Source organism: Oncorhynchus keta, chromosome 11 (genome assembly GCF_023373465.1).
Source record: "Oncorhynchus keta strain PuntledgeMale-10-30-2019 chromosome 11, Oket_V2, whole genome shotgun sequence".
NCBI lineage: Eukaryota > Metazoa > Chordata > Actinopteri > Salmoniformes > Salmonidae > Oncorhynchus > Oncorhynchus keta.
This window is the reverse complement of record NC_068431.1, coordinates 11,424,117-11,440,837: the sequence shown is the minus strand read 5'-3', so window position 1 is coordinate 11,440,837 and position 16,721 is coordinate 11,424,117. Positions and strand designations below refer to the sequence as shown.

At 44.8% G+C, this 16,721-nt stretch overlaps 1 protein-coding gene across 4 annotated transcripts in view; it reads right to left on the bottom strand.

Moving 5' to 3' along the window:
* The window catches only part of LOC118389808 (clathrin interactor 1-like), a 47,797-nt gene extending 31,506 nt beyond the window's left edge, over positions 1–16,291 (bottom strand). For all 4 annotated transcript variants that reach the window (XM_052529450.1, XM_052529451.1, XM_052529453.1 and 1 more), the window contains exon 1: positions 13,742–16,291. In XM_052529450.1, the coding sequence (XP_052385410.1) occupies positions 13,742–13,782 (41 nt within the window). In that variant the 5' untranslated portion in view covers positions 13,783–16,291. The remainder of the gene's footprint in view (positions 1–13,741) is intronic.
* Between the last annotated feature and the right edge of the window lie 430 nt (positions 16,292–16,721).

Here is a 16,721-nt window from a genome sequence, read left to right as displayed (position 1 = left end):
ATTTGTTTCTCTTTTGGTCCATTCAACAACAGAGCGATACGAACCTTGTCATGCCTTATTTGAATGGATTTATTGATAATATCTGTTAGAAAAAAGTTTGGATGTTGCCACACACATACCTACTTGTTAACAAAATTAAGGAAGTTTCCTTTAAAATTATTCATAAATATTATCCTGCCAACCACTATATGAAGAAGTTTAAGGAAAACATCAACTCAAATTGCTCCTTTAGTAATGACCACCCAGAAACAGTGTTGCATCTTTTTTGGCATTGTATGCATGTAAGAAAACTGTGGCAAGACATCAGTAGGTTTATAATTGAACACATTTATGAAGAGTTTACACTATTGTGGAGAGATGTACTGTTTGGATTCTTTACATACAATAGAAATAAGCGCAATCATTTTTATGTAATTAATTTCATTATTCTTTTGGCCAAATTTCATATACACAAATGTAAATTTACAAACAGAAAACCACATTTTCGTATCCTACAAAAAGAAATTGAACTGTATTTTAAGACGGTTAAATGCTCTACTAACAAAAAAGCTGTTAGAATTGTAAGTATATGCATGTCCCTTAAGGTCCTTGTGTATTTGTAATGTGATATTGTACCCCCTAGCTCGATTGTCTATTGTTTATAATCTATGTATGCTTGTGTTCCCTCATGTGCTTTATGTATTGATTTGATATAAAAATATGTATATAAAAAAAGGATGCATGCAACTCATGGGAGTTGACCATTGGTCTGAAAACCAATAATTTCTGTTCCTGGGACAGAGCAACTATGCACCACTCAGAAGTGAGAAAATAACTATTGTTTAACTGTGCATCAATTGAAAATGCAGTTGCATATCACACAATTTGTTATAACCAATTTAGTCATGTTTTCCAATGCATTTACAAATGCTTAAATAACCGTAATAATGTAATTACAAACCCTTTACAAATGGAACCCTATTGTTCGGAACCCCTAAGTGTTGCTGTATTACCTTGTGTCTCACTCATGAAAATATATGTGTCTACTCTAATGTTGAGGTTATTCCATGGGTCTTTTCTCACCTCCTGCGTACTTAATCGCCTCCTTTTAAAAAAAAAAAAAGAAACACCTCCAGCACGCCAGTGGCCATTGAAGGTGAGCTTTTGCCTAGTGAAGTTGGTTACAACGCCAAACTGCAGTCAGGTCAAGACGCTGGTGAGGACAACAAGCACGCAGATGTGCTTCCCAAAGATGGTTTCTGACAGTGGCAAGGAGTTATTGTCCCCAGCACAAGGTGCACCTGTGTAATGATCTTGATATACCACACCTGTCAAGTTGATGGATTATCTTGGCAAAGGAGAACTGCTCACTAACAGGAATGTAAACAAATTTGTCCACAAAATTTGAGAGAAATAAGCTTTGTATGGAACATTTCTGGGTTCTTTTTTTTTTCAGCTCATGATACCAACACTGTCCATGTTGCGTTTATATTTTTATTCAGTGTATTTTTTGCCCAGGTGTGCAGCAGTATGACTGACAGAGACAGCAAGATGATATCTCCATAGCAAAGCTGTTGCAAGATTTTAGGGAAAATCTCAGTCCACTGAATAATGAATGACAGCGGTGTATAAAAACAGATGGCTTGAACGGCGAGTGAACCGGCGATGTGCTTACATGTCAAGCAGACTAGGAAACACAGGCACACAGAACGGCCCGCTATTGTTAAGAAATATTCCGCTGGGGATGAGACAAAAGAAGATGAGCTGTGGGTCTGAATGAAAGGTACAGACAGACAGAGCCCAGGCTTCCCTTCCGACTGTCTCAAACAGAGACGGAACCCAGGCTTCCCTTCCCTTCCAACTCTCTCAAACAGAGACAGAGCCCAGGCTTCCCTTCCAACTCTCTCAAACAGAGACAGAGCCCAGGCTTCCCTTCCCTTCCAACGGTCTCAAACAGAGACAGAGCCCAGGCTTCCCTTCCAACTCTCTCAAACAGAGACAGAGCCCAGGCTTCCCTTCCCTTCCAACGGTCTCAAACAGAGACAGAGCCCAGGCTTCCCTTTCAACGGTCTCAAACAGAGACAGAGCCCAGGCTTCCCTTCCAACTCTCTCAAACAGAGACAGAGCCCAGGCTTCCCTTCCAACTCTCTCAAACAGAGACAGAGCCCAGGCTTCCCTTCCCTTCCAACGGTCTCAAACAGAGACAGAGCCCAGGCTTCCCTTTCAACGGTCTCAAACAGAGACAGAGCCCAGGCTTCCCTTCCAACTCTCTCAAACAGAGACAGAGCCCAGGCTTCCCTTCCAACTCTCTCAAACAGAGACAGAGCCCAGGCTTCCCTTCCCTTCCAACGGTCTCAAACAGAGACAGAGCCCAGGCTTCCCTTTCAACGGTCTCAAACAGAGACAGAGCCCAGGCTTCCCTTCCAACGGTCTCAAACAGAGACAGAGCCCAGGCTTCCCTTCCCTTCCAACAGTCTCAAACAGAGACAGAGCCCAGGCTTCCCTTCCCTTCCAACGGTCTCAAACAGAGACAGAGCCCAGGCTTCCCTTCCCTTCCAACGGTCTCAAACAGAGACAGAGCCCAGGCTTCCCTTCCCTTCCAACAGTCTCAAACAGAGACAGAGCCCAGGCTTCCCTTCCCTTCCAACAGTCTCAAACAGAGACAGAGCCCAGGCTTCCCTTCCAACGGTCTCAAACAGAGACAGAGCCCAGGCTTCCCTTCCCTTCCAACTCTCTCAAACAGAGACAGAGACCAGGCTTCCCTTCCAACTCTCTCAAACAGAGACAGAGACCAGGCTTCCCTTCCAACTGTCTCAAACAGAGACAGAGCCCAGGCTTCCCTTCCAACTCTCTCAAACAGAGACAGAGACCAGGCTTCCCTTCCAACTGTCTCAAACAGAGACAGAGACCAGGCTTCCCTACCAACTCTCTCAAACAGAGACAGAGACCAGGCTTCTCTTCCAACTGTCGGCATCCTGGGCCTCTTTGTTGTGCAGGCCCGCCGCAGCAGCGTTACTCCTGCACTACTGAGGATGAGCCTGCTTACCTACACATGCAGCCTGCTGAAAAGCCAAAGCACATGAAACAGTCTTTCACTCTCCCTCCTACTACACGAGAAGAAAAACACCACCTCCTGCTTCTGAGGAACAGTGGTTCTAGGCGTCAGTTTTCAGATGGAGATGGTGGTGATGAAGGGGGCACAGGGGACAACAGCAGCGAGGGAGGAGGGCCAGGGGGCTCACTGATGCATATTAGAAGTAGGAGGCCGTGGTCTGACAAGGACGTTTACAGGGAGAAGAGGCCCTGGTCTGACGAGGATGTTTACAGGGAGAAGAGGCCCTGGTCTGACAAGGACGTTTACAGGGAGAAGAGGCCCTGGTCTGACGAGGATGTTTGCAGGGAGAAGAGGCCCTGGTCTGACGAGGATGTTTACAGGGAGAAGAGGCCCTGGTCTGACGAGGATGTTTACAGGGAGAAGAGGCCCTGGTCTGACGAGGATGTTTACAGGGAGAAGAGGCCGTGGTCTGACAAGGACGTTTGCAGGGAGAAGAGGCCCTGGAGGACCCAGCTGGCAGCCGGGCTGATGTAGGAGCTACTCCTGAAGCTACTCACACAGAAGACATGTTACATTTAAATCATTTAGCAGACACTTTTATCCAGAGCGACTTACAGAATTGAGTGCATATATACTGGTCCCCTGTGGGAATTAAACTCACAGCCCTGGCATTGCCAGCGCCATGCTCTACCAACTAAGACACACGGGACAAGAAGAGAGAAGAAATCTATACCAGTGGTGCTGATTGCCCTGCAGTGTGCTGGGAGGATATAGAATACCGTACTGCTGGAAGTAATGCCTACTAGGAAGAGCATTTACTAAGAACATGGATTTGCAGGTTGGCTGAATGACTAGCTGAAGTTCTGCTCATTACTGTAATCTAAAGGCAGAATTAGCATTTCCCAGACGTGTGCCTCAGACATTCAAGCCGTAATAAGCCGTGGTTCATAGTAAAGCTGTAAGCCTAGACAGTGAGGCCAGCTAAGGGCAAGCTAAAGAATTTATGCTACCATATCCTCTAATAAAAGGAAGTAAACTTGGACGAATGATTTCCTTTCTAACAAGGAGCCAAATTAACAAGGTGAGGAAGTTGTTTTACATTTGTCTTCACAAGAGTTTGAGAAGAGGGTCCAGTCTTCAGATCTTATCTGAGTGAGAGTTGTCAAAACGTCCCTCTTCTTTCATGTCTTCAGATCTTATCTGAGTGAGAGTTGTCAAAACGTCCCTCTTCTTTCATGTCTTCAGATCTTATCTGAGTGAGAGTTGTCAAAACGTCCCTCTTCTTTCATGTCTTCAGATCTTATCTGAGTGAGAGTTGTCAAAACGTCCCTCTTCTTTCATGTCTTCAGATCTTATCTGAGTGAGAGTTGTCAAAACGTCCCTCTTCTTTCATGTCTTCAGATCTTATCTGAGTGAGAGTTGTCAAAACGTCCCTCTTCTTTCATGTCTTCAGATCTTATCTGAGTGAGAGTTGTCAAAACGTCCCTCTTCTTTCATGTCTTCAGGACCAGGTTTCCTCTGCTCCATTCAACAGATCATATCTTTCCACATAATAGTGCAATGTTTGACATTTTCATTCACCACAGTGTGACGCCATCTGAGCTCTTCAAAACAATGCCATTGGTTCAGCCATGATATCGATCTCACGGCATTGGCTGATGGGACTTGCAGTCCATTAACTGGCAGAGAAAGTCCAAAGACTCAAACACTTACACAGGACATGAAGACTGCCTTTAGAGTGGCTATCGTTAGCCACTACAATGTAATGATATCATACTGAGAAAAAGCTTCCACTGAACTCATGCCGATACCACTTTACATTTGGAGTGGGACTTGAATCAAAGTAATCATTCAAAGAAATTCATGATTTGGCTCTCAATTCTTAACTTCTCTCCTGTGTAATAACTGACATGGGAACAGACCTAATAGGCTACAAGTAGATGACAAAACTCAAAACAAGCAATAGGAATACTACCAAAGCCCCTCCCATCCAGCAATAGGAGTGCTACCAAAGCCCCTCCCATCCAGCAATAGGAGTACTACCAAAGCCCCTCCCATCCATCAATAGGAGTACTACCAAAGCCCCTCCCATCCAGCAATAGGAGTACTACCAAAGCCCGTCCCATCCATCAATAGGAGTACTACCAAAGCCCCTCCCATCCATCAATAGGAGTACTACCAAAGCCCCTCCCATCCATCAATAGGAGTACTACCAAAGCCCCTCCCATCCAGCAATAGGAATACTACCAAAGCCCCTCCCATCCAGCAATAGGAGTACTACCAAAGCCCGTCCCATCCACCAATAGGAGTACTACCAAAGCCCCTCCCATCCATCAATAGGAGTGCTACCAAAGCCCCTCCCATCCAGCAAGAGTACTACCAAAGCCCCTCCCATCCATCAATAGGAGTACTACCAAAGCCCCTCCCATCCAGCAATAGGAATACTACCAAAGCCCCTCCCATCCAGCAATAGGAGTACTACCAAAGCCCCTCCCATCCATCAATAGGAGTGCTACCAAAGCCCCTCCCATCCAGCAAGAGTACTACCAAAGCCCCTCCCATCCATCAATAGGAGTACTACCAAAGCCCCTCCCATCCAGCAATAGGAGTACTACCAAAGCCCCTCCCATCCAGCAAGAGTACTACCAAAGCCCCTCCCATCCAGCAATAGGAGTGCTACCAAAGCCCCTCCCATCCAGCAAGAGTACTACCAAAGCCCCTCCCATCCATCAATAGGAGTACTACCAAAGCCCCTCCCATCCAGCAAGAGTACTACCAAAGCCCCTCCCATCCAGCAAGAGTACTACCAAAGCCCCTCCCATCCAGCAATAGGAGTGCTACCAAAGCCCCTCCCATCCAGCAAGAGTACTACCAAAGCCCCTCCCATCCATCAATAGGAGTACTACCAAAGCCCCTCCCATCCAGCAATAGGAGTACTACCAAAGCCCCTCCCATCCAGCAATAGGAATACTACCAAAGCCCCTCCCATCCAGCAAGAGTACTACCAAAGCCCCTCCCATCCATCAATAGGAGTACTACCAAAGCCCCTCCCATCCAGCAATAGGAGTACTACCAAAGCCCCTCCCATCCAGCAATAGGAGTACTACCAAAGCCCCTCCCATCCAGCAATAGGAGTACTACCAAAGCCCCTCCCATCCAGCAATAGGAGTACTACCAAAGCCCCTCCCATCCAGCAATAGGAGTACTACCAAAGCCCCTCCCATCCAGCAATAGGAATACTACCAAAGCCCCTCCCATCCATCAATAGGAATACTACCAAAGCCCCTCCCATCCAGCAATAGGAATACTACCAAAGCCCCTCCCATCCAGCAATAGGAATACTACCAAAGCCCCTCCCATCCAGCAATAGGAATACTACCAAAGCCCCTCCCATCCAGCAATAGGAATACTACCAAAGCCCCTCCCATCCATCAATAGGAGTACTACCAAAGCCCCTCCCATCCAGCAATAGGAGTACTACCAAAGCCCCTCCCATCCAGCAATAGGAATACTACCAAAGCCCCTCCCATCCAGCAATAGGAATACTACCAAAGCCCCTCCCATCCATCAATAGGAATACTACCAAAGCCCCTCCCATCCATCAATAGGAATACTACCAAAGCCCCTCCCATCCAGCAATAGGAATACTACCAAAGCCCCTCCCATCCATCAATAGGAATACTACCAAAGCCCCTCCCATCCATCAATAGGAATACTACTAGGGATGCACCGACATGACATTTTTGTCCGATACCAATATCCAATATTTTCCTTGCCAAAAAAACTGATACCGATAACCCATATTTAGAATTTTAGCAGTAAAACATAATCAAAACCTATTTCTTTCACTTACTTGCTGTGCTGTTTCGTGGTTTCATTCTCAACCAGGATTTTATCATGCATGTCAAGCAGTCTAGTTTCAGCTGTGTGTCCGTGGTCTCTCTTCCTTGGTTAGCACTGTCACTGTGTCCATCTGTCCGTGGTCTCTCTTCCTTGGTGAGCACTGTCACTGTGTCCGTCTGTCCGTGGTCTCTCTTCCTTGGTGAGCACTGTCACTGTGTCCGTCTGTCCGTGGTCTCTCTTCCTTGGTGAGCACTGTCACTGTGTCCGTCTGTCCGTGGCCTCTCTTCCTTGGTGAGCACTGTCACTGTGTCCGTCTGTCCGTGGCCTCTCTTCCTTGGTGAGCACTGTCACTGTGTCCGTCTGTCCGTGGCCTCTCTTCCTTGGTGAGCACTGTCACTGTGTCCGTCTGTCCGTGGCCTCTCTTCCTTGGTGAGCACTGTCACTGTGTCCGTCTGTCCGTGGTCTCTCTTCCTTGGTGAGCACTGTCACTGTGTCCGTCTGTCCGTGGCCTCTCTTCCTTGGTGAGCACTGTCACTGTGTCCGTCTGTCCGTGGCCTCTCTTCCTTGGTGAGCACTGTCACTGTGTCCGTCTGTCCGTGGTCTCTCTTCCTTGGTGAGCACTGTCACTGTGTCCGTCTGTCCGTGGTCTCTCTTCCTTGGTGAGCACTGTCACTGTGTCCGTCTGTCCGTGGCCTCTCTTCCTTGGTGAGCACTGTCACTGTGTCCGTCTGTCCGTGGTCTCTCTTCCTTGGTGAGCACTGTCACTGTGTCCGTCTGTCCGTGGCCTCTCTTCCTTGGTGAGCACTGTCACTGTGTCCGTCTGTCCGTGGTCTCTCTTCCTTGGTGAACACTGTCACTGTGTCCGTCTGTCCGTGGCCTCTCTTCCTTGGTGAGCACTGTCACTGTGTCCGTCTGTCCGTGGCCTCTCTTCCTTGGTGAACACTGTCACTGTGTCCGTCTGTCCGTGGCCTCTCTTCCTTGGTGAACACTGTCACTGTGTCCGTGGCCTCTCTTCCTTGGTGAGCACATTCACTGTACCCATTTCCAACTTGTCCAGCTGTGTCTAACATTTCACGTAAACCCTGTTTCTTGTCTGCATCGAAGTAGCGGTCCTTGTACCAATCATCGAGCATGGTGCCGACACAGTAAAGAGGCTCAGAGAGAATGCCTGTTAAAATTAAAGAAGTAGCGGTCCTTGTACCTAACATCGAGCATGGTGCCGACACAGTAAAGAGGCTCAGAGAGAATGCCTGTTAAAGAAGTAGCGGTCCTTGTACCTAACATCGAGCATGGTGGCGACACAGTAAAGAGGCTCAGAGAGAATGCCTGTTAAAATTAAAGAAGTAGCGTTTTCCTTGTACCAATCATCGAGCATGGTGGCGACACAGTAAAGAGGCTCAGAAAGAATGCCACCGAATCGCTTGTTCACAGCCTAAAGTACTTTTGTAAGTTTTAACCCCACAGTCTGTGTGGGCAGTTTTGTTGAGCAGGCGTCTCAATGCCATGACAGAGGGTATCACGTCTGCTGCAGACACAGGTGGGCTTATTTCTCCAGTCAGTTGTTTGAATGGAGTGTTCATGTTTCCTCGTTTCAAACATATTCTTAAATGCCATTGAAATGGCAGCAGCGGTATGAGAACCAGCACATTCTTGAGCAATACGGCTTTCCTCAGTACAAAATCCTCATTGACCCACTGTGCTGTCAGACTCATAATGCTCATGAGGCTGACATCGCTGGTCTAAATGTCAGTCGTGAAGCTCATGGATGTGAGTTTCAACAATACCGTTTAACTCCGGTAGGGCAACATCTGAAAAATAGTGTGTACCGGGGCTCGACCAGTCGGCGAAAGCCAACATCATCCACGAAAGAGGACGGTTGATTGTTAAGGGCAATGAATTCTATTATCTTGGCGTTAATTGATTTCGCCTAACTTGTCTCGCTGAAATTTCCTTACTCTTTCAAATGACTGATCGACTTGAACTTTTTTTAGTTGTTGGAAGTGTAGCGCTTAGTGTTTTTCTGCTTTTGTTCTGTGTAGCGCTGTATTTTTCATTGTGTCATTATGTCATCTACCTACGTTATATACAGTGCCTTGCGAAAGTATTCGGCCCCCTTGAACTTTGCGACCTTTTGCCACATTTCAGGCTTCAAACATAAAGATATAAAACTGTATTTTTTGTGAAGAATCAACAACAAGTGGGACACAATTATGAAGTGGAACGACATTTATTGGATATTTCAAACTTTTTTAACAAATCAAAAACTGAAAAATTGGGCGTGCAAAATTATTCAGCCCCCTTAAGTTAATACTTTGTAGCGCCACCTTTTGCTGCGATTACAGCTGTAAGTCGCTTGGGGTATGTCTCTATCAGTTTTGCACATCGAGAGACTGAAATTTTTCCCATTCCTCCTTGCAAAACAGCTCGAGCTCAGTGAGGTTGGATGGAGAGTATTTGTGAACAGCAGTTTTCAGTTCTTTCCACAGATTCTCGATTGGATTCAGGTCTGGACTTTGACTTGGTCATTCTAACACCTGGATATGTTTATTTTTTAACCATTCCATTGTAGATGTTGCTTTATGTTTTGGATCATTGTCTTGTTGGAAGACAAATCTCCGTCCCAGTCTCAGGTCTTTTGCAGACTCCATCAGGTTTTCTTCCAGAATGGTCCTGTATTTGGCTCCATCCATCTTCCCATCCATTTTAACCATCTTCCCTGTCCCTGCTGAAGATAAGCAGGCCCAAACCATGATGCTGCCACCACCATGTTTGACAGTGGGGATTATGTGTTCAGGGTGATGAGCTGTGTTGCTTTTACGCCAAACATAACGTTTTGCATTGTTGCCAAAAAGTTCAATTTTGGTTTCATCTGACCAGAGCACCTTCTTCCACATGTTTGGTGTGTCTCCCAGGTTGCTTGTGGCAAACTTTAAACAACACTTTTTATGGATATCTTTAAGAAATGGCTTTCTTGCCACTCTTCCATAAAGGCCAGATTTGTGCAATATACGACTGATTGTTGTCCTATGGACAGAGTCTCCCACCTCAGCTGTAGATCTCTGCAGTTCATCCAGAGTGATCATGGGCCTCTAGGCTGCATCTCTGATCAGTCTTGTCCTTGTATGAGCTGAAAGTTTAGAGGGACGGCCAGGTCTTGGTAGATTTGTAGTGGTCTGATACTCCTTCCATTTCAATATTATCGCTTGCACAGTGCTCCTTGGGATGTTTAAAGCTTGGGAAATCTTTTTGTATCCAAATCCGGCTTTAAACTTCTTCACAACAGTATCTCGGACCTGCCTGGTGTGTTCCTTGTTCTTCATGATGCTCTCTGCGCTTTTAACGGACCTCTGAGACTATCACAGTGCAGGTGCATTTATAAGGAGACTTGATTACACACAGGTGGATTGTATTTATCATCATTAGTCATTTAGGTCAACATTGGATCATTCAGAGATCCTCACTGAACTTCTGGAGAGAGTTTGCTGCACTGAAAGTGAAGGGAATGAATAATTTTGCACGCCCAATTTTTCAGTTTTTGATTTGTTAAAAAAGTTTGAAATATCCAATAAATGTAGTTCCACTTCATGATTGTGTCCCACTTGTTGTTGATTCTTCACAAAAAATACAGTTTTATATCTTTATGTTTGAAGCCTGAAATGTGGCAAAAGGTCGCAAAGTTCAAGGGGGCCGAATACTTTCGCAAGGCACGTCATCTACCTACATTATATAGGTACGCACGTCATCTACCTACATTATATAGGTATGCACGTCATCTACCTACGTTATACAGGTATGCACGTCATCTACCTACGCACGTCATCTACCTACATTATATAGGTATGCACGTCATTTACCTACATTATATAGGTATGTACGTCATCTACCTACATTATATAGGTACGCACGTCATCTACCTACGTTATACAGGTATGCACGTCATCTACCTACGTACGTCATCTACCTACATTATATAGGTATGCACGTCATCTACCTACATTATAAAGGTACGTCATCTACCTACGTTATATAGGTACGTCATCTACCTACGTTATACAGGTATGCACGTCATCTACCTACGTACGTCATCTACCTACGTACGTCATCTACCTACGTTATACAGGTATGCACGTCATCTACCTACGTACGTCATCTACCTACATTATATAGGTACGCACGTCATCTACCTACATTATATAGGTACGCACGTCATCTACCTACATTATATAGGTATGCACGTCATCTACCTACATTATAAAGGTATGCACGTCATCTACCTACATTATATAGGTACGCACGTCATCTACCTACATTATATAGGTACGCACGTCATCTACCTACATTATATAGGTACGCACGTCATCTACCTACGTTATATAGGTATGCACGTCATCTACCTACATTATATAGGTATGCACGTCATCTATCTACATTATATAGGTACGCACGTCATCTACCTACATTATATAGGTACGCACGTCATCTATCTACATTATATAGGTACGCACGTCATCTACCTACATTATATAGGTATGCACGTCATCTACCTACGTTATATAGGTATGCACGTCATCTACCTACATTATATAGGTATGCACGTCATCTATCTACATTATATAGGTATGCACGTCAGCTTTGACATCCATTTTGCACATCGGCTTTAAACTAGACATCGGGCCGACGCTGGCATTTTTAGCTAATGTCGGCCGATTCCGATATGCTCACCGATATATTGTGTATCCCAAAGCCCCTCCCATCCAGCAAGGCTCCTTAACAGCTTCTACCCCCAAGCCATAAAACTTCTAAACAATTAATCAAGTGGCCACCGGACTATTTACATTGACACCCACCCCCTCCCATTTGTTTTGTATCCTGCTGCTACTTGCTGTTTATTATCTATGTATCGTCACTTCACCCCTGCCTACATGTACAAATTACCTCAACCAACCTGTACTACTGTTTATTATCTATGTATAGTCACTTCACCCCTACCTACATGTACAAATTACCTCAACCAACCTGTACTACTGTTTATTATCTATGTATAGTCACTTCACCCCCACCTACATGTACAAATTACCTCAACCAACCTGTACTACTGTTTATTATCTATGTATAGTCACTTCACCCATACCTACATGTACAAATTACCTCAACTAACCTGTACCCCCGCACATTGACTCAGTACCGGTACCTCCTGTATGTAGCCTCGTTATTGTTATTTTATTATGTTACTTTTTACTTTATTTGGTAAATATTTTCTTAACGTTTCTTAAACTGCACTGTTGGTTAAGGGCTTGTAAGTAAGCATTTCAGTGAGGTCTACACTTGTATTCGGCACATGTGACAAATAAAGTTTGCTTTGACTAGATGACCAATCTCAAAGCCCCTCCCAGCCAGCTAATGATCTTGAGTCCCAGACAGCTAGTATTGATCCGCCACAGAACAATCCATGATGACCATGGGTTCTCCTCCTCACTTATGGGAGGGGCAATATACCCAAACATACATCTAGCCTAAATGCATATTCTGCCAGACGTGAAAAAACATCAGTCCTCGCCAAAAATACCATTCAACTGGCTAACCCACTGAAGCAATGTCCCTCCCAAACAACTGTTGGCAGTGACACAATCCACAAGGTGTGGCGGTACATAGTCTGTTCTCTAAAAGCTCAGGGTCTGCAGGGAGCTCTCTGGGCCCAGGGTGGCAGGAGAAGGCCTTCTCGCCAGCTGTATCAATAACAGGCCCTATTCAGCTGAAATCACGCATGCCTAACAGGTGGCACCGGCTCAGGCAGCATCAGTTACTGCAACCTGACTGCAAGCTCTGTCCATGAATCAGGCACTCGGCTGGAACCTTTTTCTGCCATTGCTTGCAAATCCGGAAAACTATTAGACTTTAATGAGTCTTTCACTCATTATCTTAACAGTCTTTATATAAATGGTTGTAATAAGAAATTTGCAATTTTCCAATACTGATGCATGGATAACTAAATGTTGCCAGGTATGGAAACGTCAAAACCTTCGAGCTATCCATTTAAATAATGTATCTTATGCACATGATGTAGTGAACAATTCCATACACATTCACATACAGATCCTTTGCAATACACCAACTTAGCTAGCTAAGGGATATGTCATGCTGCATTAGTCGTGGATCAGGTCCACTTTCATTCCAGGCATTTGATGAGAGGCACGAGCCTGGTACGACCAATATTCGGCAGACAGGCGCTGCGGCAACGTTTTCCGTCTAACGGGAACCAGGAACAGACAAATGCTAGTTGATGGCTCAGATAGCTAACTAACGTTACATTGTGGTCGTGTAAAAACGTTTTAACCAGAAAACAATAAAAAAAGGTCATGAAGTTCAACTTCTATAGTGAGTATTGTAATGAACATAATGAAACGAAAAAAGTGCAAATGACAGGTTTGATGAAGGTCTTGACAGACATTGTGGCTAGCTTAGTGGTGTTAGCTAACAATGATAAATTAAGTTAGACAGTTTTGTAGCTGTGAGTTAACGAGGGCGTCATATTGTTATTGAACGATACGTGGTCATTATTGGGTCAGACAACTGGCTAGTTGGCTACACTAAGGTTAATAATACTTTCCTCCAAAATAATGCTATTATGGAATAAATGGGTGTTACTTTGCATTATTGGAGTCTGTCTGTATGTTTATAATGGACAGTAGGATATCAAAAAAGATCATAGAGGAATATATATATCGTTACATTTTGTACACAAGGCTGAAAACGGCGTGACGTCACGAGATCAGTGTTTCCCTGGTCTGTTGTCAAATGTAAACTAGCCAGTTAACGGGCCTTGCAACACAATGACAAGCGGACGAAAACAGCAGGAATACTCACGCTTTATCCACCATTTCCCTGACTTTCCACATGTTTTGCATGTAGACGCTCTATCAGTGGCTCGCCGCCCCAATAATGCGTCGTCCAGTCCCGTTTCCAACCACAGATGGACTTGCGTCACCGACAACAGAATTCCGAGTCCCTTCCGCTTCGCGAGCTCTGTGGCCAAGTTATTACGGGAGACCTCTAAACGTCAGTGTATTTCACCCGGACAGGTTGTGCTTGGGATTTAATTTAGCCTAAAAAGGTCAAGGAAAGCAGCATTTCACCTACTTCATTATGCCTGTTCTCAGAACCAATCTGCATATGAACATAGGAGAGGTATCTTTATGTTCCTACTTCCTAGACCTCTGCCAGCCCAATCATTATTTAGTAAAATACACAAGTATGAAATTTGACGTTGTAACTATGAATTGAATAGTTACAACTTTTCGCTGTTTGGCTGCTGTCTCTGCTTCTTTTTGTATGCAGATGTTAATTGTTATATTTAACATTTTTGTGTAGATTTTGTCCCTTGTGGTAATGCAACAAAGTACAATCTACCTGGAAACGTGCAGTGTGCAGCATTTTCCTTTTTATTTTCCTCTACTTTCAAGGATGGGTGCAGCTGTATGAACACAAGGAGAGGGTGACCTGTGACCTTTTATTTAAACAGGTTTGTCTTTACGGCTTCATTGATGGTTTCAGGTAACATATTTTAGATTATTTAAAGTCAATGACAAATCGCAAGGATTCCATGCTGGTTTGGTTTGAAAGGGGCTAATGATTGCAGGTGGGGGCATTTAAAGGGGTAGCCTCTTTTAGGTGGACATGATCTGGTTGATTGAATTGAGAGGGTTATATTAATCCCACGCGGGCCTGCTTTCCCGGGCGTGGGTTCAAAACCACGGCGAAGCCGGCGCAAAAGGGACGTAATTAAGCACATGTAGTAAGTACTAGAATTCTGTGTTTTCCCTTGCAAAATGGTTTGCTTTTTTAACATGTATTTAATGGAAAGAGATGTATGTTTCTGGACGATGCACCATGCTGCCTTGTTGACAAAATTACAGCGTGTCCCCTCCCCGCTTTCGCCCGATGACGCAATGGGCCATCGAGCAGTGCCCCGTAGTTTAGCATAATCGAATCCGCCCATTAAATTAAGTGTGTGGCGACCAATAGTTAGGTAGGAAGTGGGAGGAGTTTCGTACAGCAAGAGGCATGCTGAAAATATGTCAAAGACTACTTTGTCTGTACAGTCTAAGAAAGAAACGTTTGTAACTTGCAAAGACGTTTAAAAATAGCCCCAAAACAAATAAACTCATCATTATGCTTAAACATAAATATTATAGCGATCCTTGTTATATGAGCCACGTTGCAATTCCCATGCAGTGTGTAGGGTGTTTGCCTATAACGCCAGCGGCCCGGGTTCGCTTCCCTGCCTCACTGTTTGTTACATTGGTGTTAAAAGTGGGATGGCGGCCGTGAGTGACTGCGGTAGGTCGACGCATAAGGACGTGTCTTCCCGTTCGGAGGGGGCAGTGTAGCGATCTTTGCTAAATGAGCCACGTTACAATTCCTACTAAGTGGGGTACACCCTATTGGTGCGATGCGTAGGGTGTTTGCCTTTCATGCCAGTGAACCCAGGTTTGCTTCCCTGCTCCACCATTCGCTACATCATTATTATATAAAATTACTATATTGACTGATCTATAGGACCTCAACCTCCTTGGATCTTGAAGGCTCATGTATCTCCGTGTCAGTGGCAAATGATTCAAGAAGAGACTTCATTGTGGAGGACAAGTGAAAAGGTCATGGGATTTTCTGGTGCAGGCAGCCATCTACATGAGTACACATTCAGCTTGAAGAGTGCTGTCCTCAACAACGGTGGTGACAGCCAACAACAACGTCATTGCTCTTACTCCAAATCCAGTCTGGCAGAGGAGTGAGGCCTGATCTGATGCACATACCTAAGCACAGTTCGCACGTTGTCATCCTGAATCCATCATGGCGGTCTCCATGACGGACAGGAGACAGCTGTGCAGGACGTCCCAGCGTTGGCGCCAATCCTCAGGATACCGTCTGCTCCTGACATGATCAGGGGACCCAGTTCAACCACAAGAGGACCTCTGCTCCTTCTAATCATAGACAGGAAATACGTGAGAGGGAAAAATGACAATGTTCTGAATACAGACGGGGGTAAAAAGTGACGATTTTAATTAAAACAAAGCATGACATGAGACATCACTCACTGTCCCTATCTGTACTGTGCCCTTCGAGAGCTCACAACCCATCAAAACTGAACGGCCAATGAAGAAGCAGCCCACAGACTGTCAGGCCTGCAGAAGAAATAAGAACATTCAAAAACAATTTCATCATTTTGACACGGAGGAGTGGCAGAGATTGAGAGGGCCTTCTTTACGAAGTAGTTCCTGGCCTCTTAATAAAGTATTCAGGAGTGTTGAGGTCACAAGGACAGGCTATAAGTAGTAAACAATGTCTTTTACGTCAGTGGGCTGCCAAGAGGAGTGCTGAGTTCTGTCAACGCCATCAGGCATGAATCGACCACTTCACTCTCCTGACTGTCACCCCCCTTCCTTCCGTCACTATACCTCAGACTTCACTATTTCTCCTCAGGACCTCATATTGCTGGTTTGGATGGATTTTATACAAGGAAGTTGAATGTTGAACATATTAATAAATGTATATTCAATTGTATCCTCTTTCATTCACATACAGTACCAGTCAAAAGTTTGGACACACCTACTCATTCCAGGGGTTTTCTTTATTTGTACTATTTACTACATTGTAGAATAATAGTGAAGACATCAAAACTATGAAATAACACATGGAATCATGTAGTAACCAAAAAATGTTAAACAAATCAATGTATTTGAGATTCTTCAAAGTAGCCACCCTTTGCCTTGATGACAGCTTTGCACACTCTTGGCATTCTCTCATCCAGCTTCATGAGGTAGTCACCTGGAATACACCTGGAATATAT